This window comes from Salmo salar, chromosome 13 (assembly GCF_965601325.2).
Source record: "Salmo salar chromosome 13, fSalSal1, whole genome shotgun sequence".
NCBI lineage: Eukaryota > Metazoa > Chordata > Actinopteri > Salmoniformes > Salmonidae > Salmo > Salmo salar.
Genome location: NC_138303.1, coordinates 105,394,328 through 105,413,019, shown reverse-complemented (window position 1 = coordinate 105,413,019; position 18,692 = coordinate 105,394,328). Strand labels below are relative to the sequence as shown.

Here is an 18,692-nt window from a genome sequence, read left to right as displayed (position 1 = left end):
TGTTTTCCCTTTCATAGATCTCAGTAAAAACACAACAATTTCCTAATAAGTCACTCAACAATTAGGATGTTTTCCCTTTTGTATGTGGTTTTAGTGTAAAGCTTAACATTCCTCACAATACAGGTTGACCGTCTTATCACCGCAGTCTCTATATTTCACTCAGATGGGCTAGCTTGGTTATGTGATCTGTGGAAATGTGCTCTTTATCATAGGCCTGGAGTATAACAAATATCATAATCATTGACTCTTAGTGACATGGATGAAAAAGAAAAAGGTGGCCACCCGCTAATGATGCTCTCATAACGCATCCGCCCAACTACATGTGATGAAGTGAACATCTGAGGCCTACCCCTGGCCCTAACCCACTAATATACAAAATACAGTCAGAGACGCTACAACGATTTGATGACAGGGTGTGCAGGATTTCTTTTGTCTGATCAAGATTATAGTCAGAGATTTTAGGCTATTTGAATATAATTAGATACATGTAGCTTCTCTTCAGTTTTCAGTCAAGACAAAATGAACACTCGTTCACCAGAATATCATAAAATCCGGGGAGAAAATGCTATAACAATAACAGTTTAACCGGTTGTAAGGAAATAGAAAGCTGTGTAAACGACGCCAACATGTTTCTGATAAGATTTCAGTTCTGATTGGATGCATATTTAATGTGGTTGAAATACTATCAGCTTTTATGATGCTGATAAATATAGCACCTCTACAGACGGTATCTAACTGACCATTCACGTTCTCTCAAGATACTGAAATAAATCATATTTCTCTACTCCTGTTCCCCAGTAATAATTTAACCTACATTTGGTGTATAATCTTACTGCAATAAATGTTTAGTTCTGCAGGAGTTAACATTAAGGCTATGTGAGAGGTTATAGACCTACAGTCAGTGTCCAGATTTCAGTGTCCATTTAACCCATCTGAACAGTAGGCTACAGTTCCCTTGACGTGTCATTGGCCTATTTGAAGTGCGATCTTGTGACTGTTGAATTTGTATAGCGCCTCACAATCACCACACATAACACTGTTATCATCCTCTTTTACCACTTCATCAAATCTTTCCCAAACATTACTTTCTGGTCCTCCCTTCTCTTTATTTTCAACTCTACATTTCACAGCTTTTCTCTTACTGAATTAAACTCCGACATTGTACTTTTTGCCTCCGTGGATCGACATTCACTTTTTCTGCTCGTTCTCAAAAGCATTTGGCGATTAGCACGTAGCTATTTCGTGATTAACTTGTAGGCAATTTGGTGATTAGCGCGTAGGCTATTTGGCGATTAGCGCGTAGGCTATTTGGCGATTAGCGTGTAGGCTATTTGGCGATTAGCGTGTAGGCTATTTGGCGATTAGCGTGTAGGCTATTTGGCGATTAGCGTGTAGGCTATTTGGCGATTAGCATGTAGGCTATTTGGCGATTAGCGTGTAGGCTATTTGGCGATTAGCGTGTAGGCTATTTGGCGATTAGCGTGTAGGCTATTCAGGGGGGTGTACAGTTAGGCCCTAAGGTTTAGGCTTATGCACTAATGCTAGAAACTTTTTTATTTGATTATTTTAGGCTAAATGTAGAATATAGATATAAATTGCACAACAATGACATGTTTATGGATTTTTAAGGTATCATTTCATCATTATTCAACCCAGCCGCCCTTCATGACCCTAAATCCCAGCCGCCCTTCACCACCCTAAATCCCAGCTGCCCTTCACCACCCTAAATCCCAGCTGCCCTTCACCACCCTAAATCCCAGCTGCACTTCACCACCCTAAATCCCAGCTGCCCTTCACCACCCTAAATCCCAGCTGCCCTTCACCACCCTAAACTCGGGTCGCCCCGCAGATATAACCATGGGGATTGCAGGTTATGAGTCAACGCCGAGCATCACTACTAACCGCAGTTCACTGTGTGGTACCTTCAGACTGTTTAGGACATTGTCAGTCTCTCTATGAGTTATATGCAATTCACTATTTGCCTCAGAGTGAATCATAACATTACAGCGTCATATAATTAACATGTTTAATCTCTTTTTCGCTGGTTTAACTGTAAAGAAAATAATCTCCCAATTTCCACCACTCTCTCCTCCCTCCCATCTGCAAGGACACACTGTCCTGGCTGTGCTTCAGTATAGGAAATGGATGTATGTATGCATGTATGTGTGCGTGGAGGGATACAGGTCTGGAGCTAGAGATGGAGGGATACAGGTCTGGAGCTAGGGATGGAGGGATACAGGTCTGGAGCTAGGGATGGAGGGATACAGGTCTAGAGCTAGGGATGGAGGGATACAGATCTGGAGCTAGGGATGGTGGGATACAGGTCTGGAGCTAGGGATGGAGGGATACAGGTCTGGAGCTAGGGATGGTGGGATACAGGTCTGGAGCTAGGGATGGTGGGATACAGGTCTGGAGCTAGAGATGGAGGGATACAGGTCTGGAGCTAGAGATGGAGGGATACAGGTCTGGAGCTAGGGATGGAGGGATACAGGTCTGGAGCTAGGGATGGAGGGATACAGGTATAGAGCTAGGGATGGAGGGATACAGGTCTGGAGCTAGAGATGGAGGGATACAGGTCTGGAGCTAGGAATGGAGGGATACAGGTCTGGAGCTAGGGATGGAGGGATACAGGTCTGGAGCTAGGGATGGAGGGATACAGGTCTGGAGCTAGGGATGGAGGGATACAGGTCTGGAGCTAGGGATGGAGGGATACAGGTCTGGAGCTAGGGAGGAGGGTCGGCGGAGCGGGATGGAGGGCAGGTCTGGAGCTAGGGATGGAGGGATACAGGTCTGGAGCTAGGGAGGAGGGTCGCGGAGCGGGGAGGGTACAGGTCTGGAGCTAGGAGGGAGGGTCGGCGGAGCAGGATGGAGGGCCAGGTCTGGAGCTAGGGATGGAGGGATACAGGTCTAGAGCTAGGGATGGAGGGATACAGGTCTGGAGCTAGGGATGGAAGGATACAGGTCTGGAGCTAGGGATGGAGGGATACAGGTCTGGAGCTAGGGATGGTGGGATACAGGTCTGGAGCTAGGAATGGAGGGATACAGGTCTGGAGCTAGGGATGGAAGGATTTCTCACCGCAGGAGCCTGGCGCCCTCTCCTGGTAGGAGAACTGTAGGTGAAGCTCCTCTTCTGGCATCTCACTGATGAAGACTTTGAGCAGGCAGCGGATCATAAACAAGGCATTGTGGGCCTGCCAGATAAACAGCTGACTGGAGAGGAGAAAAGAAGAGCAACATTTACTTTGTTATTTGAGACTTTATGAAGACAAGAGAAATCTATCATACATAGACTAGCACTGTTGGAGGAACACAAGCATTCTGATACAACATATTTAGCAGATGTTATTGCAGGTGTATGTGACCAATAACATTTCATTTAGCCTACTACACATAAAGACAAGACCAGGGAGGAATAGCCATGGAGCCAGGCTCCCAAACGGCAAGTTATCCACTCTCCAATATGCTCAATGTTGACATAAAGTGATTTGGTTGGATATCCCAGAGTCCGGTATATCAGAGTCCGGTATACCAGAGTAGGGTTTTGAGGGGAACTGAAGTCACTGAATGGGGTAGTAAACAACCCTGTCATAATAACTGGTGGCTAAGAGATGTTGTCAGGGCAACAGAAGGGGGACCCTGTGGCAACCAGATACTTTCATCCTTATATCCTGTGGCCCGTCCGCTTGTCCGAGACTGACTGGATCCTGCAGGTCTACAGCGGGTCCGGTGACAGCAGCAGTGTGTGTGTGTGTGTGTGTGTGTGTGTGTGTGTGTGTGTGTGTGTGTGTGTGTGTGTGTGTGTGTGTGTCTCAACCGTTCACTAAAGAGACACGACACGCAGCAGCCTTGACTACCAGTCATGTGCGGTCTCTCTCACAGCCACAGACACTGGGTCCTGCAGGGTAACAACCGTTGTTGTGACTCGTGACACATCCGCTATAGAGACGTGCAGTAGCCTGGACTATGCTCACAGTCACAGACAGGAAGGATGAGCCTCTGACCTCTGGTCTGATCATACATATGGACCAGCAGTTCATGAAAGCACACCATTCAACACTAACATAAACACACACCAATCGACACACACACACCAATCAACACTAACAAACACACACTCAAACAACACTCACATTAAAGCCAAAACATGAATAAAGTAAAAGCATTGTTTAACTATATGGGCAATGATGAGTTCATAAACGCACACCAACACACACCTTCAACCAATGTAGCTCTATTACTTACAACCATGCACACCAACACTCCTATTAACACACATTCAAGCCCCTAGTATGACCATCATAATGGCTTCCCTTGTAACTGTGGTGAGCTTCTATGTGAACGTGAACCCCGGTGTTTGATGAGAAGCAGGGTAGGTTCACAGACACCTTTCCACCGCGCATTTCATCTTTGTCAGATCTAGCTGGCAAACTTTGAGCCGCCCTGACTCCACTAATTACTAAGAGGCTAAGCCTGGTGACTCTCTTGCCTTGCTAGAGGCTGGTCTGCTTTGGGAAATAGTTTTTTTTTATAGTACCGGTGAAAGGTTGACACACCTACTCATTCCTGGGTTCTCTAGTTTTACTATTTTCTACATTGTAGAATAATAGTGAAGACATCAAAACTATTTATTACGTTTGCAATCACAACAAATAATCTGCTCAGACCCCAATCAAGGAGCATCAAAAGTCGTGCTATAAATTCTCAGACAACCCAAAGATTCCTTGATGCCCTTCCAGACTCCCTCTGCCTACCCAAGGACGTCAGAGGACAAAAATCAGTTAACCACCTAACTGAGGAACTCAATTTAACCTTGCGCAATACCCTAGATGCAGTTGCACCCCTAAAAACTAAAAACATTTGCCATAAGAAACTAGCTCCCTGGTATACAGAAAATACCCGAGCTCTGAAGCAAGCTTCCAGAAAATTGGAACGGAAATGGCGCCACACCAAACTGGAAGTCTTCCGACTAGCTTGGAAAGACAGTACCGTGCAGTATCGAAGAGCCCTCACTGCTGCTCGATCATCCTATTTTTCCAACTTAACTGAGGAAAATAAGAACAAACCGAAATGTATTTTTGATACTGTCACAAAGCTAACCAAAAAGCAGCATTCCCCAAGAGAGGATGGCTTTCACTTCAGCAGTAATAAATTCATGAACTTCTTTGAGGAAAAGATCATGATCATTAGAAAGCAAATTACGGACTCCTCTTTAAATCTGCGTATTCCTCCAAAGCTCAGTTGTCCTGAGTCTGCACAACTCTGCCAGGACCTAGGATCAAGGGAGACACTCAAGTGTTATAGTACTATATCTCTTGACACAATGATGAAAATAATCATGGCCTCTAAACCTTCAAGCTGCATACTGGACCCTATTCCAACTAAACTACTGAAAGAGCTGCTTCCTGTGCTTGGCCCTCTATATTGAACATAATAAACGGCTCTCTATCCACCGGATGTGTACAAAACTCACTAAAAGTGGCAGTAATAAAGCCTCTCTTGAAAAAGCCAAACCTTGACCCAGAAAATATAAAAAACTAAATCGGCCTATCTCGAATCTCCTATTCCTCTCAAAAATGTTAGAAAAAGCTGTTGCGCAGCAACTCACTGCCTTCCTGAAGACAAACAATGTATACGAAATGCTTCAGTCTGGTTTTAGACCCCATCATAGCACTGAGACTGCACTTGTGAAGGTGGTAAATTGCCTTTTAATGGCGTCAGACCGAGGCTCTGCATCTGTCCTCGTGTTCCTAGACCTTAGTGCTGCTTTTGATACCATCGATCACCACATACTTTTGGAGAGATTGGAAACCCAAATTGGTCTACACGGACAAGTTCTGGCCTGGTTTAGATCTTTTCTGTCTGAAAGATATCAGTTTGTCTCTGTGAATGGTTTGTTGTCTGACAAATCAACTGTAAATTTTGGTGTTCCTCAAAGTTCCGTTTTAGGACCATATATATATATATATATATCTTGGGGATGTCAATCGAAAACATAATGTTAACTTTCATTGCTATGTGGATGACACAGAGCTGTACATTCCAATGAAACATGGTGAAGCCCCAAAATTGCCCTCACTGGAAGCCTGTGTTTCAGACATAAGGAAGTAGATGGCTGCAAACTTTCTACTTTTAAACTCAGACAAAACAGAAATGCTTGTTTTAGGTCACTGGCTTACTGGTGCTCTTCCATGCCATCCCTAGGAGGGGTGCGTCACTTGAGTGGGTTGAGTCACTGACGTGGTCTTCCTGTCTGGGCTGGCGCCCCCCCTTGGTTGTGTCATGGCAGAGATCTTTGTGGGCTATACTCGGCCTTGTCTCAGGATGGTAAGTTGGTGGTTGAAGATATCCCTCTAGTGGTGTGGGAGCTGTGCTTTGGCAAAGTGAGTGGGATTATATCCTGCCTGTTTGGCCCTGTCCGGGGGTATCATCGGATGGGGCAACAGTGTCTCCTGACCCCTCCTGTCTCAGCCTCCAGTATTTATGCTGCAGTAGTTTATGTGTCGGGGGGCTAGGGTCAGTCATATCTGGAGTATTTATCCTCTCTTATCCGGTATCCTGTGTGAATTTAAGTATGCTCTCTCTAATTCTCTCTCTTTCTTTGTCTCAGAGGACCTGAGCCCTAGGACCATGCCTCAGGACTACCTGGCATGATGACTCCTTGTTGTCTGCAGTCCACCTGGCCGTGCTGCTGCTCCAGTTTCAACTGTTCTGCCTGTGGCTATGGAACCCTGACCTGTTCACTGTGATTACTATTATTTGACCATGCTGGTCATTTATGAACATTTGAACATCTTGGCCATGTTCTGTTATAATCTCCACCCGGAACAGCCAGAAGAGGACTGGCCACCCCTGTTTCCTGGTTGCTCTCTAGGTTTCGGCCTTCCTAGGGAGTTTTTCCTAGCCACCGTGCTTCTACACCTGCATTGCTTGTTGTTTGGGGTTTTAGGCTGGGTTTCTGTACAGCACTTTGAGATATCAGCTGATGTAAGAAGGGCTATATAAATAAATTTGATTTGAAATAACACATATGGAATCATGTAGTAACCAAAAAAGTGTTCAATCAAAACATAGTTTAGATTTTTCAAAGTAGCCACCCTTTGCCTTGATGACAGCTTTGCACACTCTTGGCATTCTCTCAACCAGCTTCACCGGAAATGCTTTTCCAACAGTCTTGAAGGAGTTCCCACATACAGTCAGGTCCATAAATATTTGGACATTGACCAAGTTATTACTACTTTAGCTGTCTACCACAGCATATTGGATTTGAAATTAAATATGAATTAAATATGAGCTGAACGTGCAGACTTTCAGCTTTAATTTGAGGGCATTTACATCCAAATTGGGTGAACAGCGTAGAAATTACAGCACATGTGGTCCCGCCCTTTTTAAGGGACCAAAAGTAATTGGACAACTGGCTGCTCAGCTGTTCCATGGCCAGGTGTGTGTTATTCCCTCATTAGTTCATTTACAAGTAAGCAGATAAAAGTTCGAGTTGATTTCAAGTGTGGCATTTGCATTTGAAATCTGTTGCTGTTAACCCTGAATATGAACTCCAGTGAAGCAAGCCATCATTAGGCTGAACAATCAAAACAAAAAACATTAGGTGTGGCCAAATCAACTATTTGGTACATTATTAACAAGAAAGAAAGCACTGGTGAGCTCAGGAACACAAAAAGGCCCAGAAGACCACGGAAAACAACTGTGGTGGATGACAGAAGAATTCTTTCCCTGGTGAAGAAAAACCCCTTCACAACAGTTGGCCAGATCAAAAACACCCACCAGGAGGTAGGTATATCTGTGTCAAAGTCAACAATCAAGAGAAGACTTCACCAGAGTAAATACAGAGGGTTTGCCACAAAATTGTAAACCATTGGTAAGCCTCAAAAACAGGAAGACCCCTTTAGAGTTGAAAACTTTTTTTTAACCTCTCTGGGACATGTGGGACACATCTATTCAACAGCCAGTGAAATAGCAGGGCGGCAAATTCAAAACAAAAATCTCATAATTCAAATTTCTCAAACATACACTTCTCGTTAATCCAACCACATTGTCCGATTTCAAAAAGGCTTTACGGCGAAAGCATAACAGATTATGTTAGGACAACGCCTAAAGAAGAAAAACCACACAGCCATTTTCCAAGCAAGGAGAGGCGTCACAAAAACCAGAAATACAGCTAAAATTAATCACTAACCTTTGATGATCTTCATCAGATGACACTCCCAGGACTCAATGTTACACAATACATGTATGTTTTGCTCGATAAAGTTCATATTTATATCCATAAACCCCATTTTACATTGGCGCGTGATGTTCAGAAAATGTATTGCCTCCAAAACTTCCGGTGAATGAGCACATCAAATGACAAAAATACTCATCATAAATGTTGAAAAAAATTTACAACAGTTATTGAAAGAATTATAGATACACTTCTCCTTAACGCAACCGCTGTGTCAGATTTCAAAATAGCTTTACGGCGAAAGCACATTGTACTGAGAATATTGAACAGAGCTCAGCCATCAAAGCAAGCTATATAGTTACCCGCCAAGTTCTGGAGTCAACTAAACTCAGAAATAGTATTATAAATCTTCACTTACCTTTGCTGATCTTCGTCGGAATGCACTCCCAGGACTCCCACAAGAAATGTTTGTTTTGTTCGATAAACTCCATATTTATGTCCAAATACCTCCGTTTTGTTTGCGCGTTCAGATCACTAATCCTCCATGTTTCATGGTGGGAACCACACATGCGGAGATCATCCGTTCACCTACTCTGCGTCTCACAAAGACACGGCGGTTGGAACCAAAAATCTCAAATTTTACTCATCAGACCAAAGGACAGATTTCCACTGGTCTAATGTCCATTGCTCGTGTTTCTAGGCCCAAGCAAGTCTCTTCTTCTTATTGGCGTCCTTTAGTAGTGGTTTCTTTGCAGCAATTCGACCATGAAGGCCTGCTTCACACAGTCTCAACTGAACAGTTGATGTTGAGATGCGTCTGTTACTTGAACTCTGAAGCATTTATTTGGGCTGCAATTTCTGAGGCTGGTAACTTTAATGCACTTATCCTCTTCAGCAGAGGTAACTCTGGGTCATCCATTCCTGTGGCGATCCTCATGAGAGCCAGTTTCATCATAGTGCTTGATGGTTTTTGCGACTGCACTTGAAGAAACTTTCAAAGTTCTTGACATTTTCTGCATTGACTGACCTTCATGTCTTAAAGTAATGATGGACTGTCATTTCTCTTTGCTTATTTGAGCTGTTCTTGCCATAATATGGACTTGGTATTTTACCAAGTAGAGCTATCTTCTGTATACCACCCCTACCTTGTCAAAACACAACCGATTGGCTCAAACGCATTAAGGAAAGAAATCCCACAAATGAACTTTTAACAAGGCACACTAGTTAATTGAAATGCATTCTAGGTGACTACCTCATGAAGCTGGTTGAGAAAAAACCAAGAGTGTGCAACGCTGTCATCAAGGCAAAGGGTGGCTACTTTGAAGAATCTCAAATATAAAATATATTTTAATTTGTTTAACACTTTTTTTGGTTACTACATGATCCCATATGTGTTATTTCATAGTTTTGATGTCTTCATTATTATTCTAAATGTAGAAAATAGTAAAAATAAAAGAACAACCCTTGACTGAGTAGGTGTGTCCAAACTCTTGACTGGTATGATCCATCCATCCATCCATCCATCCATCCATCCCCTCTGCTAATACAGGGTTCCTCAAACTGGGGTTCTGCATCATCACTCCATGGTGTACAGCACAGGACGTATTTATTAATGAACTATCCATGTCACTGTCCCACAACTATAGGCCTACCTCTAGATTCCAATGAGACATGTCAATGGTTGCAGCGTCACCACTTCAACCCAGTCATTGACTTCAACATTGAGAGTATAACACAGGGCGTATTTATGACTTAACTATTCATTTTGATGCTTCTGTCCCCTTTACAGTTCGGTTTCACATGATACTTACTCTTGGCATTCTGTGGATATTTTCAGCTCTTTGGTTCTTCCCAGGAATATTCTCACAAGGGCTCCAAAATTCCCTGTTCTGGGATTGTTCTCAACTGTAGAGAGTGACAGGAGAGAGGAAGTACATAGTACTTAAAAAGACTGCTTGGTGATTCTGACACATAGTACATCAATAATCTATAGCGTCTTGTTTATGAAACAAAGACAATATAATTACTGATAACATGCTTTCTACATGTTTACTACAGGTAAATCTGTCAAATAAAAGTCTGTAAATATCCGAAGATTAAATGTAGCACTGAATGAAGTTTGTAGTTTGAAATTAGTAAATGTAAAAGCTTGTTTTGGTGTAAACGGTGGCCGCTGACCCAATCAACAAAGCCCAAATAAGTAGAAAAGGTTAACAGTCAGGACAGACAAGCTTAATACACAAACATGAGACCTACTCAGGATCTTGGCGAGGGGAATGACAGCCTCTTCCAACAGCTTGGAGTCCCCACTGTGGGGGGGAGAAAGAAGAGAGAGAGAGAGAGAGAGAGAGAGAGGACACAGAGACAGAAGACAGGAAAGACATGTATTTTATAAAACCCTTTTTACATCAGCAGACGTCTCAAAGTGCCTATACAGAACCCAGCCTAAAACCCCAAAGAGTAAGCAATGCAGATGTAGAAGCAAGATCAACTCCATAACAGCAGCCACAACAGCTCTTGATCTGATATTGGCAAGCATTCAAGTGGGCTCTGTATCTCAAGAGTTCACATAAGAGCCATGGCTGTGGTCCTTCCTTTACCAGTGACAATTAAACTGCAGTCCTTCCACTTGTGAACTGACTAAATTAGTGTCAGCTAACAAACTCATGTTCATCCATTTCACCATCATTGATAGTCTATTGTGCCCTCTACTGTCAAGCAGTGTGTGTATAGTCACAACACTCAATCATAGAAATATAATTAGAGTATTACATATCTCTAATACAGATTTTTGTTTTAACCGATAAGTGTGTGCATTACAGGCCCCCCGAGTGGCTCAGCATTGCAGTGCTTGAGGTGTCACTACAGACCCGAGTTCGATCCCAGGCGGTGTCACAGCCGGCCGTGACCCGGGAGACCAATGAGGCGGCACACAATTGTCCCAGCGTCGTACGGGTTGGGGATGGTTTGGCCGGCAGGGATTTCCTTGTCCCATCACACTCTAGCGATTCCTTGTGGCGGGCTGGGCGCCTGCAAGCTGACTTCGGTCACCAGCTGGACGGTGCTTCATCCAACACATTTGTGCGGCTGGCTTCCAGGTTAAGCGAGCAGTGTGTCAAGAAGCAGTGCGGCTTGGCAGGGTCGTGTTTCGGGGGGACGCATGGCTTTCGACTTTCGCCTCTCCCGGGTCCATAGGGGAGTTGCAGCGATGGGACAAGAATGTAACTACCAATTAGATATCACGAAATTGCAGTGGTGTAAAGTACTTAAGTAAACAAATACTTGAAAGTACTACTTAAATAGTTTTTGGGGATCTCTGTACTTTTTTTATATTTGACAACTTTTACTTCATTACATTCCTAAAGAACATGATGTTCTTTTTACTCCATACATTTTCCCTGACACCCAAAAGTACTCGTTACATTTTAAATGATTAGCAGGACAGAAACACACACTTCTCAAGAGGACAACCCTGGTCATCCCTACTGCATCTGATCTGGTGGACTCACTAAACACATGCTGCATTTGAAAATTATGTCTGAGTGTTGGAGCGTGCCCCTGGCTATTCGTAAATTTACAACCACAAAAAAGAAAATGGTGCTGTCTGGTTTGCTTAATATAAGGAATTTGAAATGATTTATACTTTTACTTTTGATACTTAAGTATATTTAAAACCAAATACTTAGTCTTTTTCTCAAGTTGGATTTTACTGGGTGAATTTCACTTTTACTTGAGTTATTTTCTAAGGTATCTTTACTTTTACTAAAGTATGACAATCGGGTACTTAATCCACCACCGCAAAATTGGGGAGAAAAAAACTGTAAAAGTACAACAACAACAAAAAAGTGTGTACATTAGTGTATTTATACGTGGGATATTGTTTTTCAACAGGAAAAGTTCTAAAATATCTGGGTTGCGTCTTTAAGATCAACTATACTACCTGTCACACCAGATCATAAAGTCAGTTAGATCATTACAGCAAGTCAGCTGAGGTCTGCAAATAGTAACATAAATGCTGTTTGACTTGGAAGAAGTTAACTAAGACCTACTCTCTGTTACTGCAACTTAGCTAATGTTGACGGGCCAGGAATAACTTATCGTCAAGGTAACAGCCAGAAGAAATGTGTTGGAACCGGAGTTGAAAAGCACAGTGTGTTAGACAGTTAAATACGTAACTGGGAAAGAGGTTAGGGTGCAGTGAAGCCATGGTAAACATTACAAACCTTTTGTTTGATCTACTAAAACATGTCCTGTTTTAGGAGAAACGTGTAATTCTGTGTGACAACACTACCTGTATTTCAACAACAATTCCCTTTCAATGTGATTAAACAAATAGGTTTAAGAGAATACATCATCTAACCTGGCCTATTTGATTAGCCTGGTCCCAGATCTGTTTGTGCCGTCTTGCCGACTCCCATGGTCATTACTGCAAGGAGTTGGCTATAAAGCAAACAGATCTGGGATTGGGCTACTAAAGTAACATAGTACTAGTCGCATGGATTCCTTTAGCCCATTTGTTTAAACCAATTTAATTAAAATTGTTGTGGTTGTCTAGACTGGTTCTGTTTGTGTCATTGTTTCATTGAGTGGTAAGGAGTTGGCATTACATGACCCTCCAGCATGACGATGCCACCAGTCATACTGCTCCTTCTGTGCGTGATTTCCTGCAAGACAGGAATGTCAGTGATCTGCCATGGCCAGCGAAGAGCCCGGATCTCAATCCCATTGAGCACGTCTGGGACCTGTTGGATCGGAGGGTGAGGGCTAGGGCCATTCCCCCCAGAAATGTCCGAGAACTTGCAGGTGCCTTGGTGGAAGAGTGGGGTAACATCTCACAGCAAGAACTGGCAAATCTGGTGCAGTCCATGAGGAAGAGATGCACTGCAGTACTTAATGCAGCTGGTGGCCACACCAGATACTGACTGTTACTATTTTGTCCCCCCTTTGTTCAGGAACACATTATTCCATTTCTGTTAGTCACATGTCTTTGGGACTTGTTCAGTTTATGTCTCAGCTGTTGAATTTTGTTATAACACATACAAATATTTACACGTTAAGTTTTCTGAAAATAAATGCAGTTGACAGTGAGAGGACATTTATTTTTTTGCTGAGTTTAGTACTGCTACTTTAATCATTCAGATGCTCATGTTATTACCTGCTAGTGGGACTGATGAAGGTGAAAGAGATGAGCTGGTTCCAAAAGGGATCATTCTCTGAGATGGACTCTGTTCCAATCAGGGTCCTGAGGCTCTGGTTCTCACACAGGTCACTGACCTGGCTGGTGTTGGCTCCCATCTCCTGAGTACACGGGGTCTGAGGAGAGGCTCTCTTTCTCACTGCCTCATCTCCCACTACCACACCGGGCACTGTACTGGGGAACAGAACCAAGAAGAGATTAGGCTACTCGCTCATCCACTACTCACGTTAGGTCGACTTATCTGAATCTGATAGAATAAAATAGAATAGGTTTGGTTCATGAAACAGGAAACATGACAAAATCCTGACTTCTAATTCTAAATGAATGGGTACCTATGACGTTTAGCAATCCTCTCCTCTACCTGAGACTTAGGCCTACTTCTGATGTAGAAGAATCTCCCTGTTCCCTGGTGAGAGCTGTTTACATTTGACATTGGCTATGGAGTCAGCCATGATCCACTTGCTGCATTAAATTATGTATTGCAAAGCTATGAAGCTTAGCCAACTCTACTCACACCACCAGTTGGCAGCAACATGCATGGCATCTGAGAAATGTTATTTTTTTCTTATTAATTGACTAATGACCTAATTACATTCAGGCCGAAATCTGGCTCATGACGCACATCTATCTGTCTGGCTGCATCCTTATATCCTTCACAGAATATGCCTTGAGGATTTCAGCCCTGTTTGGAAGCTTTTTGTGAGCTTGTCTTGATTTTGGAAATATGACCCATTTGGCAGAATGTGAACATACTGACTCGGCTGTCGCCTGCTGTTGATGAATACACTCTTGTCCCAAACAGGTTCGCTGTTAGGGATCTGTTTAGACTGAACCACTGGGAGCAAAGTGTCATGACATCACGCGTCCTTCCAAACGTGACAGGCTGAATTAATTTAAGTGTAAGCGAACAAACATTGACTGCCTGGTGCATAGTGATGCATTACGTGGCATGTTCATTGTTCAACACACCTGCTGTATTACAGGATGAGTTTGCCCCATCGACTTATAGTTTGCTCACACACCTTTAGTACACACATTCATTTGATCACACCCATGTCATGGCCTTCAGCTATAGTGCCACATCTGTGACTGAGAGTTATCTATACATTTTCAGAAAGAAAAAAAATATCATAAATATCGACCAGACATTAAAGTATTAGCTAGTTAATACAGAAAGGTGTCCATGGACTTGCTAGCTAGTCTATAGCAACCTAACTGGCTAGCTAACTACAAGTAGCAGCCGCAAAACTGCGTTTCACTCTCCTTGCACATCGGTGTCTGACAGTTACAGTAGTGATACATTTTCAGTAAAAAATAACTAATATTGACCAGACAAGAAACGTCATTGGTTAATAAATTAAGGTGTTAATAGACTTGCTTGCTAGATAGCAAGCTAGCTAGCTAACTAACGCTACTGTTAGTTACTGTACGTTAGTAACGTTACACACCCCCTAGCTGCAGCTAGCTAACGTTAGCTCATCAAACGCTCTAAATGCAGCAGTTAGAGACACGCTTCCTTCAAGGTTGTGAAACTGAATGTGTAACTGACATGAGATTACAATAACACGCTAGTTAACTAATTCATAGATTAACTAGTTAGCTATGTCTGGGTAGTGAGCTAACAACTAAGTTATGCTAGCTATCTAGCCACATAGCATCAGCTGACAGCTCATCTGTTAAATTCACAGCTCTCGTGGCACCTAGCTCGTGTTCTTCTCCCAGGTTCTTGACAGTCTTCTGCTTAGGTTGAACAGTTGCTATAGCTGTAAAGGTCAATGATAAACAAACGTTTACTAAATAAAGAATTTGAGAAAGCTCCGACTTCACTCTAGTCCTCTTCCACCATATTTCCACGTCGCCACAGACTTGCGTTAACGTCACTCTGACAGTTGAGCGGAAGGGTGACGTCGTTACGTTGAAGATAGAAAAGCGTAGAACGGACCCAACACTGTAAACTGTCAAAGCCGAGACAATTCTAGACATTATTTTTCTATCTGAAACGTTCACTCTGGAATGTTCCGCCATTAACTCTGATGGGGGCAGTTCCTTAGCAAGGCATGAATCTTCTTCAAACCATTTTTTTGTTTTTACATTTTAAAATTGCAGTGGCTAAGGAATATAATCTTAGTTACTGTAACTAGCGTAGGGGTCACAGATATTTCTCCCTCGCTGGCCCTAGTAGCTAGAGATCAAGCGACTCAAGTGATGCAGCAAAAACTCTGTGGGACAGTTTCTGGACACAGATTAAGTGCTGGACTAAAAAACGATTTAAATGGAGATTCTTCACTGAGCGTGCTTTTTACTCCAAGCCTAGTGTGTCCATGAAGGACTTGATATTTTATCCTATTATGGTTATGATAGTGTTCTCTGATGGGGTTACTTTATCCCCATCATAAATGAGAAATAACAGATGAGCAAATTATTCTATGCTGCAATGTGATCTAGCCTGGGTGCCGGTCTGTTTCTGCTCTCTTGGCATTTCGTTATGGAATTGTCATGACATGTTTGGCTTGATAATGACAGCAATGGAGCTGGTTAGAGTTAACAATGTAACACAGTTCAATGCAAAGTGTCCTCTAAAATTGTTTTAAACAACACTCCACATTGTTTTAATTCTTCTGGTGTTTTTTTGCTAATGATACAGTAGAAATCACCACTGTGCTGCTGCCTGTGTGAGGGATGGTACAATTCCTAAACTACCTCCACATATCATCATGAAAAGAAACTGGAAGCAGTTTGATACTCAGGTTATTTGGAGGGATTATTGCCTGGAATACAGTTGAATTTGCCTTTTCTTACTTCCATAAAGCATTTCATGATGTACGCAACAAGCATGGCCCTTTCAAACAAGACAGAAGGGCAGAGACAACCCCTGGTTCTCAGATGAACTAACTGAACTCATAAAGAAACAGAAAGCTTGGTGCGCTAAAGTAAGGTATGATTCAGCTGATGATTGGATGGCTTTTAAACACCTTCAGAATCAGAATGTGGCTATGACCCGAAAACTGAAAGCAGACCACTACTTCAAATCTACAGCTAATAATCTGAATAATCCTTAAAAATGTTGTCAAGTAGTGAAAGTTTTAGAGTGGAAATAAAAGATGAACAGCTCCCTAAACCGCTTCTGGTTGATTCACAGGTGTGGTAACTGAGAGAAACTCTTTTAATCAACATTTTCTTGATAGGTGGATTATTTGATAGGGTTAAAGATAAATGAGCCCCCTCTGGATAAGAGCGTCTGCTAAATGACTAAAATGTGAAATTAGTTCACACTCCCGAGCACCACTCATTCACAAAATCCATGGTATTTTGTAATTACAAGCTTGGAAGGACATTCTATAGAGCAAGACAAATATCTGGGAGATTGGGTGGATGAGAAGTTAAGCTTCACCACCCATGTAAAGAACCTTGCAAGGAAACTCAAACTGCGTATTGGGTTTTATTACAGGCGCAAATTATGTTTTTCATTTGCCGCCAGAAAATAGTTTATTCATTGAACTTTTCCCTCTGTGTTGTACTATGGTGATACTATACTGAACAAAATGGGACCATGGCGCAGCGTGTGTAGAGTTTCACATCTTTATTCCAAAGTGAAACTTCAAGCAAAAACAAACAAACAAACAAATAAATCAATCAAATAAATAAATAAACAACTAAATGTGACTACGTGGTGCACAGGTACAAACACAAAACAATAACCCACAAACAGAGGTGGGGAAAAATAGCTACTTAAATATGATCCCCAATTAGAGACAACAATTACCAGCTGCCTCTAATTGGGAATCATACAAAACACCAACATAGAAAATATAAACTAGAACACAACATAGAAATATTAAACTAGACTACCCCCTAGTCACACCCTGACCTACTACACCATAGAGAAACAAAGGCTCTCTATGGTCAGGGCGTGACATAGTTACAGTTCATATCAGGAAATCAGTCAATTTAAGTAAATTAATTAGGCTCTAATCTATGGATTTCACATAACTGGGAATACTTTTTTTCTATTGTGTTATTGACTGTACATTTATGTGTAACTCTGTGTTTGATTTTGTCGCACTGCTTTGCTTTATCTTGGCCAGGTCGCAGTTGTAAATGAGAACTTGTTCTCAACTAGCCTACCTGGTTAAATAAAGGTGAAATAAAAAAATATATATAGTGGGACAACATTCCACAGGCCACAATCAGTCTGATCAACAATGCGAAGGAGATATGTCACGCTGCATGAGGCAAATGGTGGTCACGCTAGACACTGACTGGTTTTCTGATCCGCTCACCTACTTAAAAAATATATATAATAATTAAGGTATCTGTGACCAATAGATGCATATCTGTATTTTTTTATATCTTTTTTTTATTTAACCTTTATTTAACCAGGTAGAGAAATGTCCTCTGGTCTGATGAAACAAAAATAGAACTGTTTGGCCATAATGACCATCGTTATGTTTGGAGGAAAAAGGGGGAGGCTTGCAAGCCGAAGAACACCATCCCAACCGTGAAGCACAGGGGTGGCAGCATCATGTTGTGGGGGTGCTTTGCTGCAGGAGGGACTGGTGCACTTCACAAAATTGATGGCATCATGAGGCAGGAAAATGATGTGGATATATTGAAGTAACTTCTCAAGACATCAGTCAGGAAGTTAAAGCTTGGTTGCAAATGGGTCTTCCAAGTGGACAATGACCCCAAGCATACTTCCAAAGTTGTGGAAAAATGGCTTAAGGACAACAAAGTCAAGGTATTGGAGTGGCCATCACAAAGCCCTGACCTCAATCATATAGAACATTTGTGGGCAGAACTGAAAAAGCATGTGCGAGCAAGGAGGCTTACAAACCTGACTCAGTTACACCAGCTCTGTCAGGAGGAATGGGCCAAAATTCACCCAACTTATTGTGGGAAGCTTGTGGAAGGCTACCCAAAACATTTGACCCAAGTTAAACAATTTAAAGGCAATGCTACCAAATACTAATTGAGTGTATGTAAACTTCTGACCCATGTGATGAAAGAAATTAAAGCTGAAATAAATCATTCTCTCTACTATTATTCTGACATTTCACATTCTTAAAATAAAGCGGTGATCCTAACTGACCTAAGACAGGGTTATTTTTACTAGGATTAAATGTCAGGAATTGTGAAAAACTGAGTTTAAATGTATTTGGCTAAGGTGTATGTAAACTTCCGACTTCAACTGTGTGTATATTAGGCCATTTTAATAAATCTGCCATTTTATATATAATTCCAGCTCAAAATAAACACATACAAGCTCAGATCTCAAATCTTGTTTTATGCCAACAGTCCCGAATATTAGAAGCCAGCACG

The 18,692-nt window shown here is 42.2% G+C and overlaps 1 protein-coding gene across 3 annotated transcripts in view; it reads right to left on the bottom strand.

The window, feature by feature from the left end:
• dym (dymeclin) overlaps positions 1 to 15,251 on the bottom strand; it is a 204,523-nt gene extending 189,272 nt beyond the window's left edge. For 2 of the 3 annotated variants that reach the window (XR_014380215.1, XM_082960550.1), the window contains exons 1-5: positions 15,074 to 15,251; positions 13,332 to 13,547; positions 10,433 to 10,485; positions 9,988 to 10,081; positions 3,077 to 3,210 (exon numbers count right to left, since the gene is read on the bottom strand). Coding sequence is in view for 2 of the 3 variants with exons in the window: in XM_082960550.1 (XP_082816676.1) it covers positions 3,077 to 3,210; positions 9,988 to 10,081; positions 10,433 to 10,485; positions 13,332 to 13,471 (421 nt within the window). In the remaining variant the exon portion in view is untranslated. The remainder of the gene's footprint in view (positions 1 to 3,076; positions 3,211 to 9,987; positions 10,082 to 10,432; positions 10,486 to 13,331; positions 13,548 to 15,073) is intronic. The other variant, XM_082960551.1, reaches the window with a different exon arrangement.
• Positions 15,252 to 18,692: the final 3,441 nt, after the last annotated feature.